The sequence below is a fragment of the Cucurbita pepo genome, chromosome LG05 (genome assembly GCF_002806865.2).
Source record: "Cucurbita pepo subsp. pepo cultivar mu-cu-16 chromosome LG05, ASM280686v2, whole genome shotgun sequence".
NCBI lineage: Eukaryota > Viridiplantae > Streptophyta > Magnoliopsida > Cucurbitales > Cucurbitaceae > Cucurbita > Cucurbita pepo.
Genome location: NC_036642.1, coordinates 7,976,376 through 7,986,693, shown reverse-complemented (window position 1 = coordinate 7,986,693; position 10,318 = coordinate 7,976,376). Strand labels below are relative to the sequence as shown.

Genomic DNA, 10,318 nt, shown 5'->3' with positions numbered 1-10,318 from the left:
GCCAACTTACTTAGTATCGGTCAGTTACAAGAAAAGGGGTATGTGATCACATTCCAAAATGATGAATGTGAGATTTATGACTCCAAAAGAGGATCGATTGCTAAGATGAAGATGACCACCAACCGTCTATATCCGTTGACGTTAAATATCGTTGCCAAAAGTTTGATGGTGAAGAAGGAAGATACCACCTGGCTTTGGCATTTTAGGTATGGTCATCTACACTTTAAAGGATTAAAGACGCTGTCCTCAAAGAAGATGGTAACTGGGTTGCCAGATATTACTCCACCAACGGAAATTTGCGAGAGTTGTGTGGTAGCAAAACATGAAAGAAACTCTTTTCCATCCGGAAAATCACGAAGAGCTCAAGCAATTTTGGAATTGATTCATTCAGACATATGTGGTCCCATCTCTCCAGCATCAAATGGTAACAAGAAATATTTCATGACCCTCATTTAGTCGAAAAACATGGACTGATTTCTTGCACGCCAAATCTGATTTGATTGCTTCAAGAAATTTTGTGCTACTATGAAGACGGAAACTGGAAGAAGAGTCAAGGCTTTAAGAACTGACAGAGGTGGAGAGTTCTGCTAGAACAAGTTTATTCAATTTTGTGAAGAGAAGGGCATAAGGAGGCAGTTAACAACAGCATATACACCACAACAAAATGGTGTGGCTGAAAGGAAAAACAGGACCATTCTCAACATGGTTCGAAGTTGACTAAATAAAGAAAGGAGAAGTCCCGAAGGAATTCTGGCCAGAAGCAGTCGTGTGGTCCGTTCACATTCTCAACCGGAGCCCTACTTTTTCTCTTAGAGATATATATATATGACTCCACAAGAAGCATGGAGCGGAAGGAAACCTGCAGTAGACCACTTTAGAATCTTTGGGTGCATAGCATATGCACACGTTCCTGATGAGAAAAGGAAGAAACTTGAGGACAAGAGTTTGAAGTGTGTGTTCCTTGGAGTAAGCGAGACTTCTAAGGCGTACAAGCTCTATGATCCTTTGACAAAGAAGGTGGTGGTAAGTCGTGATGTAATCTTTGACGAAAATCAGACTTGGTTGGACATGGGAAGAAAAGATCACTGTGAATCAGCGGATTCCTGTAGATCTTGAAGGAGAACAAGCTTCAGCCCCTATTCAGCCTCACTATGAGCATGGAGAGAGAGAGAGAGCTCATCACAAGCTCAACAAGAAGAACCAGTAGAAGAAGATCATGATCATAATCAAAGAAATCCAAGAACAAGAAAGAGAGAAAATTGGATGGTTGATTATAAGATGGACTATGACTCAAGTGATAGTGCTTATTTTGCATTCTTTATGGATAGTGATACAAACAATTGTCTATGAAGAAGCGGTAAAGGAGAAGAAATGGAAGGAAGCCATGGACAGTTAAATCAAATCCATAGAGAAGAAGAAGACTTGGGAGCTCACTGATCTTCCGCAAGGGCATAAAACAATCGGAGTCAAATGGGTTTTCAAAACCAAGTTGAATGAAAACGGTGAGGTGGATAAGTACAAGGCGCGACTCGTTGCAAAAGGATACAAGCAGAAGTATGGAGTTGATTATAAGGAGGTATTTGCACCAGTGGCACGTCAAGATACTATCAGGCTTATAATTTTGTCTATTGCAGCACAGAAATCATGGCCTATTTATCAACTTGATGTGAAATCGGCTTACATGGAGAGCTTCAAGAAGAGGTATATGTGGACAGAAGGTTTTGTTCAATCAAAAAGGTAAAGAGGGAAGAAAAAGTATACAAGTTGAAGAAAGCTTTGTACGGTTTGAAGCAAGCGGAGAGAGCATGGTACAGTCGCATTGATTCTCATTTTGAAAAGATGGGATTCACTAAATGCCCATATGAACATACATAGGTTGTATGTGAAAACTGAAAAGGGAGGTAACATTCTCATTATTTGCTTATATGTTGATGATTTAATATTTACTGGCAATAATGAAGAAATCTTTGAAAGAGCATGATGAAGGAATTAGAAATGACAGATCTTGGTTTGATGAGATATTTTCTTGGAGTAGAAGTTACTCAAACTCCCGCAGGTCACTTTATCTGTCAGAAGAAATATGCTCAAGAATGACTTGAAAGATTGAAATTGGATGAGTGCACATTTGGAACTCCATCAGAATTGGGTTTGAAGTTGCACAAGGATATTGAAGGGCGAGAGGTTGATAATAGGTACTTCAAACAAATTGTGGGAAGTTTGATGTACCTAACTTCAACAAGACCAGACATCATGTATGCGGTTAGTATGATAAGTCGTTACATGGAGCATCCAACGGAAAAACATCTCAATGCAGCAAGAAGGATACTTCGTTATGTGAGAGGAACCTTTGATTTGGGGGTATTCTACAAGAAAGGAGATGATCCGAAGATGGTTGGCTATACAGATAGCGACTATGCAGGTGATATAGACGATCGTAAAAGTACTTCAGGAAGTATTTTCATGATGAGTTCAGGAGCTATTTGTTGGTCTTCAAAGAAGCAATCTATTGTAACACTCTCAACTACAGAAGCAGAATTTGTGGCAGCAGCAGCATGCTCGTGCCAAGCAATTTGGTTAAGAAAAATGCTTGAAATTCTTAATCAGAAGCAACCAGGTACGACGGTTATATATTGTGATAATATGTCAACTATTAAGTTGTCTAAAAATCCTGTGTTGCATGGAAGGAGCAAGCACATCGATGTTCGATTTCATTTCTTGCGTGATTTGTGTAAAGAAGGCATTATTGAACTCAACTTTTGCCGAAGTGATGAACAAATCGCAGACCTATTCACAAAGCCCTTGAAACAACCATTGTTCGAGAAGCTTAGAAGAAAGATGGGGATGTGCAGAATCCAAGATGTATATCAAGATGACGAAGTGAAGTCCTAAACTGATTTCCGCAGAATTCAGTTTAAGGGAGGGTGTTGAAGCTAATAATAGAGTTTGAATGAGTTACTACCGAAGAGAAGGAGGAGGTGAATTCAATTTCATCCACACAAATCTCAACCAACTCCGGGAATCCCCCTATAAAAGGACCTGCCTCCCCATCACTCAAATCACTCCTCCTCTCAATCTCACTTCAGTTTTCTGTTGTCACCAACATTTCAATCTAAGCTCACCATCACATTTCTCAATCAAACGATTCAACTCGATCAGTTCGTTCTTCTTCAACTCAAGCTCTTTCGAGCATTTATTAATAGACTTCTTCACATCATCCAAGTCCTCTTCCTTCCGTGCAATCGCCTTCTCCCGCCTCTCAAGCTCCTCGTACTGCATCTGAATCATTTCTCGAGTCGAATCGAAGTGCGTTTCCAAGTCCTTCCATTGAAGACTAAACAACAAAAACTTAGAAGCCTCCGAATGTAACTGTTCATGCGCTTGGCAGAGACTACTCTGCTTCCAGTCCGCAAGTTTCATATGCGAAGCAATCATTTCCATACGGAAATAGGTAATCCTCTCCGCAAAATAAACATATAATGCACGGCTATTTACAAACAACACACACCAGTATAGCAGAGAAGTAAATAGGAACAGGAACAAAGAATGAAAAAGAGAAGGTAATACTAACACTGTGGCATTTAAATGCAAAAGAGTACTGAAATCAAGTGATCGAAAACCCTAGAATCCCGCCATGGAAGAGCTCCAGAGGAGGGAGAAGACCGAAGAGTGATGATCGGATGAATTTTGAATTTCGAATTTTGAATCCTTAATTTAGCAGTTTTTGTAAAGTACTCTGTCTTTTTTTGTCTTTTTTTTCTTTTTTTTTTTCTTTTTTTAGAGTTAAAAAAATATTATTAGAATCCTATTTTAACTACTTTTAAATCGTATTATCAAAAAAACCCAAAAATTAATCTAAAATTGTTACTTTATGCGAAAATATTTCATTCAAAACTTTATTATAAAACATAATCATAGATTTACATGTTTGCTGGAAGATCTTTAAATAAAATAACAAAAATTGAAATAAAATAAAGTAGAAATGCCATGTATTAACCTATATTCTATGAATTTAAATGCATGTTAATCTATACTAACCTACCGTTTATGAAATTTAAATGCAAACTACCATATGCATGTATCATGATCTCTTGGGTCGTGATGCCACCTTCAAGAGTATAGGGGCCTTGTCTTTACCTAGAAAATAAGGGTAGTACATGGCTTGAGTATTTTAAGAAATACTCACTAAGTGACTCTGCTATTGGGGTCAGATGCAAGCACATACAATCATGAATAAGACCTATCATATTAGTATATATTTCTTATGTGGCTATCCTAAATGGGTACTTAGACAATGTTTTACACACGGTCCACACATGCGAGTATGGACCCACCATTCAATTCGCACACCTCCTAGGCTCCTTTCTTGTCGACGAGCATTCTCTAAAGTTGTTGATGTCAGACACCCGTTAGGAATAGTGACCGTCGCAGCATTATAATAAACATAATGATTGCTTTTTTGCCTCATAGCGTACGCATCTATACCATCATAAAAGAAGGGGCATCCCCCGATGCATGAGCATTATGCATGAGGTCCCAACACTTTTCATTCGTTAAATCATGTACAAAAACCCATCTTCCACCTTTATATCATATCATTTTATCATATTTTTCATGAATATATCGGGGTTGTGTATTATGCCAATACATCATATTGCATGTCAATCATATCATATCACATATCTCGTCATGTCAAACATATGTCATATCATGTCTTTTAACGTGTCATATCATGTCTTTTAACGTATCATGTCTTTTAACGTATCATATCATATTGTATGTCATGTCACAACTTGCATTGTTTCGTCAATCATATTACATCATAACCCTAGGTTTCTCTCTCTTTTTTCCTTTTCTTTATTTTTTTCCGGACATTTTGCCCGGTTGACTTTGACCCAAAATTTTAATTTTGCTGGTATATTTAAATTTATTTTTCTACGTCCCCACACGTGTCCCAAGCCCTTTTTCCTTCTACGCCACTTTGAGATTCACTCTCTAAGACAGCTAAAAATTCAATGGATACAACTCGCGATGGGCGTGGCTGAATTAACTAGTCGCCACCAATTCAAAGGTACAATCTTATCTTCTTGTATGGATTAACTTATTCTTGACTGTATCAAGATACACCTCGTCAGCGGAATAAGAGTGCAACTCTAGATTTATATTAGAGTAAACTATCCGCTAGCTCATACGAACATTAAACCAATTAATTTAATTAAAAAAATTTAAACAGTCCTATATTATTTGCTAAATAAAAAAGAAAAAGAAAAAGCACTCTAATAAATATATATATTTTATATTTTACTTTATAATATATTTAAGTTCCAAGTGACTTTTATAAATTTAAAATAAAATAGAAAAAAAAAACACTTTTAGTAAATATAAAAATGTGTTTCATAATACAACAAAAGAAATATCTTCCATTATTTGCTTGTAGCCAAGTTTAAAAAACATATCATATCTGAATAATTTAATTTCATTTTTAATAGGTCCCACTAATCCATGTGCTCAAAATATATCAAATAGGACCTTGCCAACAAGCCTGGAGATATTTTTCTTTTAAATAAATACAAAAAAAATCAATTCAAAATCTAAATTTAGCCCATGATGGTCCCCACTTTTCCCGAAGACTATCCACACAGACGGATATGAGTTCTTCCAACATATTTTGTCCTCACACACACACACACGTGGTCACCCAACATAGAATTCCTCGGATCAAAGCATGTTTAATTATCAAATTATTATGATTGAACTGCCAAAAAGTGAGGTGTATCTTGTTGGTATATATAGTAACTTCCAATTGTTTTAATCTTTTCTTAGCCATGATATCTCCAGAATCACTCGCATTAGATAATGATATCGGTTCATTTATGTACCCTCCTTAAATATTAACTCATTTTCGTAGATTTTTATTTTAAAAAGTATCGAATAATATCATTGTGGTCATTAATATATCCATAAAATTAAATTCTAGTATCGACAATTAATCTTGATTCTACCGGAAAAAGTGATAATTCGACAGTACAACGTAACCTAATATCATAATCTAGTTGGAAAAACAAGTATGAATGAACCTTCAAATTCAAGCAACTCACTTCTTTATACGATCCTTAACCAATGCGTGGTTAAATGATCATTCAAATAAGTAAGACATATTAATTAGAAAAGATGAACGAAAGCAACGTCTTAGATACATTGGTAGGTATATTGTGTGTCTAAAGAGACGAGACGAATAAGCATTATGTTGTCTCTCTCAGCATTGAATGACAAAATGAAGCACAGCCACAGAACAATTCTTTTTTCCCTTTTGGCACAGCAACACACCTTTAATCAATCATGCCACACACAGCACCAAAAGCCCTCATTTTTTCTCCAACCATTTGGCTTTGGCCGGTTAAAGAGCCTACTCCCTCATCATTGTCTTTTCCAAACCCTCCAACTACTCTAAATTAGGGTTTTTTTTCGTCCGGCATATCTCGATCGGTTTCTTTTTCTCGTAAGGTTAAATTTCATTTTTTTTTACTATAAATTATCATATCAAATTCGACAACCCAAGTTCATCGTTAGCAAATATTGTCATCTTTCAGATTTATCTCTCGAGCTTCCTCTTTATGTTTTTAAAACATGTCTACTAGGGGAGGTTTCCATACTCTTATAATAAATGTTTCGTTCCCATCTTATTGCAATATATTTTATATTTGATATATTTTATCTTATCTTCAGAATTTCGTTAGTAGAATATTTTCTTTGTTTTTTAGGATTTAGTTTGTAGGTTCTATTCTATTTAAACGTTGCAAACATTAATAAAAATTGAACTTTTGATCCCACTTCTGTTTCTTGGACTTTCGATTCACTTATGTTTCTCATTCTTAACACATCTCCAACCGACGTGGGATCTCACAAATCCACCCTCTTCGGGCTCAGTGTCCTCGCTGGCACTTGTTCTCCTCTCCAATCAATGCGAGATCACACAAATTCGAGAGTGGAACTAAACCTTCATTATAAGGGTATAAAAACCTCTCTCTATCAGACATGTTGAAAAACTTAAAAGTAAAAGCTCAATAAGCCGGACAAAAATCGACTAAATTTATTTAAAAATATAAAAATTGAGGAGATTTTTTTTTTGTAATAAAAAAATCTTAAAAGCTAAAAAAACAAATTTGTAAAATCATATAAAAAAAAATTAAACTTCATAAAATATATAACAATAATGTTAAAATAATCCATAGAGATATTGATTAGACCATTCATATTTATTCCTTCTTTCTCTCACTTTCATCATTCTTTGCTTTGTCACTTTATATAATATGAATCTCAATCTCTTCCTCTTCTTCTTCTCTTCCATTAATACATAGCAACAAAAAATTTGAACTCAGATTGGGAAGAGCTCATGGCAACAACCATCCATGGCGAAGAACACGATAAACAAGACGAAGACGAAGACGATGACGAAGAAGAAGCATTATCTTTATGCGACCTTCCAGTCAAAGAAAAGCAGCAGCCTTTGCTTCTAAATGAAAACCCCATCACGGAGGATTTCGATTTCAATTTCAACCACTGGCCACCGCCGCCGTCGCCGCCGCCCATGTGCGCTGCCGACGACATCTTCTTTCAAGGCCATTTGCTCCCTCTTCGCCTCTCTGTTAGCTCTGATAATACTCACAATCAATTCTTTTCTAAACCTCTGTCCGCCAGGTTCGAACCCAGCTACAATTGTTCATAGATTTAAATTTAATTTTTTTTAATTTTTAATTTTTTTTAATTTTCCAGGTCGGAGTCTATGGATCATAATATGTTGAGATTTAGAAATGGAAGCAGTAGCAGTAGCAACAGCAGTAGAAGTCATTATTCCAGGTATGCTTTTTTAATTTCTCCCCATTTCAATTCATTATGAATATATTTTTTAAACTATAATCACCAAAATCCAACTCAAATTCAAATATCAAAATATATTACCGTTACACAAAATAAAATAAAAAGTTAAATTAATAATAATAATAATAAATAAATAAACTTTCCCAAAAAATATATATATTGTTTTAACTTTTAAAACTGTTAATTTTATAATATTAATTTTTTTAATTTTTTTAAAAATATGTTTATAGTTAACATTAATACCCTTGAATCTGTAGGAATAGAGAATTGTAATTATCAAAGTCCACCGTTAATAGATATTGATGAAATATTTTGAATTGCAGGTGTTCAAGTATTAGTAACAATTCCATTTCAATTCCGACGAACTCAAAGCCAAGAACTCAAAACAACGTCTTCCACTCTCACCCAAGTCCCACGCCCCAAATCAGATCCTTTTCGACTTTCGGCCGTCGGAGCCGGAGCCGGAGCTCCTCCCGCTGGGACTTTTTCCGGGTGGGTGTTCTCCGAACGCCAGGAATGGAACTTCACGACCTCAAAACTCGCACGACCAACGCCGGCGCTTTCGAGGCGGCACCCACGGTGGGGCAGAAAACAACCGCCTCGTTTTTGGGTGTGGTGAGCTGCAAAAAATCAGTGGAGACAATACCGGCGGCGAAGAAGATAAGGAATTGGAGTGGGAATATTGTGAAGAAAAGGAATGAAAAGGGAAAGGGAATTGGGATTGGGATTAGGGAGAAGGAATTGAATGATAATGTTGAAATTAGGGAAAAGGAAAAGGAAAAGGCAACGAGGCTGTCACATCGTCGAACATTTGAATGGCTAAAGCAGCTCTCGCATGCAACAACCTTTGCTGACCAACAATCATCTTGACCCCATTTTCTTTTTTTTTTTTTTTACTTCTTCCCCACCACCATGCTTGTACCACTTTAATTATTCCTTCCCACTCACCTTTTCAAATTCACTTTCTCGTCTAAACATTTTTCGTTTTTAGATTTAGACGAACGATCTTATGAATCTTATCCAAACCCTGATAAGAAAAATAGTTCCAAAAATTGATTCTTGTGAGTAGTGTTCATGGGCTAGTGGGTTCAATCCAGTTTAGTTGTAGAAAAATTTATGAACCCGATTTTTATTTATTTGAACCGAGTTCAAATAATTTTATAACCCAACCTAGACCTGTTTAGTTGCTCGAGTTATTTTGATTTTTTTGAATTAGTTGACTTTTTGGGAGTTTGAATGATTGAGAATTTGAGTTGGGGTGAGGTGGATGTGATGATGAAGGTATGAGATTTTGGTGGGTTTGTTTTGAAAGTGGAATTCTTTTATATCTTTATAGAATCTCATGAGGTCTAAAACAGACCCCATTCACACCCACAAAAAGTAAAAGCAAGGTGGAAAAAAGGTGACAAACACCTTTCCTCCCATCAACCGACAACAATTAGGGTATAACGTTCCAAATTTTGAATTCATGGGTCAAACAAGAATTATTTTATATCAATTTTTTATTCAATAACATGTCAAATGGTAGAGACTCGTTATCTCGTTTAAATGTCCATATAAATTAGAGTGAGGATACTCTCTTTTTCTTATTCTTTTGGAAGTCAGTTATTGAAAGTCTTCATCTATGCCACTTATTGAGTCATGCCTTAGCTGGTAACCTGATCACTTTGATGTGAAATCGACCCAAGTTAGGCTAGGGTAACATGATTATTCTTGTTTAGCTTATCAATACTTCTTTCGATTGAAGTATTGAAGTACTTTGTCGAGCATAATATCACACTGATAGACTTTTCTTGTGACCTCAAATCAAACACGACAAGACCCATTAAAATACCTTTTCAAATTTTTGATAGACTTGGCAATCCTAAATTTAAAAAAAAAAAAAAAACATCTCTAATTCTATTTGTCACTTTACCAAAACAAGAAGGACAACACTTTTTCTATCACACAAGTGCTAAGGACAACCTTTTATGAAAAGTTTCTTCACTATTCTATCGGATCATGCCTTCGACACTACAACAACTCTTGTAAATAAGCAAGAATTAAGGACCTTCTAAGAAATTTTTTGTTTTTACTACAATTGGGTATTACAAAATGAAAAATAACGGTTACATTGAGATTTGTGTAGCTTCAAGAACTGGATTATAACAAAACAAAAAAAAACTTTCAGTGCTACCTAATTAAGTGAACTTACTATTAGATATTATATAATAGGTCGGGATAAATTGAATGATGTATGTTATAATGTATGATATGTTATGTCGAAAGTCTTATGATGTATGTATAATAGTATCGGCAGCAGCTGATGAAAACCCGGACACACGGTCTTATTTTGCAGAAAGTCTATAATATGCAATAAATTCAAAAAAAAAAAAAAAAAAAAAAAAAAAAAAAAAAAAAAAAAAAAAAAAAAAAAAAAAAAAAAAAAAAAAAAAAAAAAAAA

At 35.3% G+C, this 10,318-nt stretch overlaps 2 protein-coding genes across 2 annotated transcripts in view; one reads left to right on the top strand and one right to left on the bottom strand.

Annotated features, from left to right (window-relative positions):
* The window catches only part of LOC111794365, a 12,136-nt gene extending 8,473 nt beyond the window's left edge, over positions 1-3,663 (bottom strand). Inside the window, 1 exon segment of the mRNA XM_023676335.1 lies at positions 3,102-3,663. Coding sequence (XP_023532103.1) covers positions 3,102-3,438 — 337 coding nt within the window. The 5' untranslated portion in view covers positions 3,439-3,663.
* Positions 3,664-7,316: 3,653 nt separating this feature from the next.
* LOC111795757 lies at positions 7,317-8,852 on the top strand. Its single transcript, XM_023678323.1, has 3 exons — positions 7,317-7,695; positions 7,771-7,854; positions 8,199-8,852. The coding sequence occupies exons 1-3, from the start codon at positions 7,391-7,393 to the stop codon at positions 8,743-8,745; spliced, it is 936 nt and encodes a 311-aa protein (XP_023534091.1). The 5' UTR covers positions 7,317-7,390; the 3' UTR covers positions 8,746-8,852.
* Positions 8,853-10,318: the final 1,466 nt, after the last annotated feature.

Coding starts and splice junctions, on each gene's coding strand:
- LOC111795757 (XM_023678323.1), top strand. CDS start 7,391: ATGGCAACAACCATCCATGGCGAAGAACACGATAAACAAGACGAAGAC. Junction 7,696..7,770: donor TCTAAACCTCTGTCCGCCAG/GTTCGAACCCAG, acceptor TTAATTTTCCAG/GTCGGAGTCTATGGATCATA. Junction 7,855..8,198: donor AGTAGAAGTCATTATTCCAG/GTATGCTTTTTT, acceptor TTTGAATTGCAG/GTGTTCAAGTATTAGTAACA.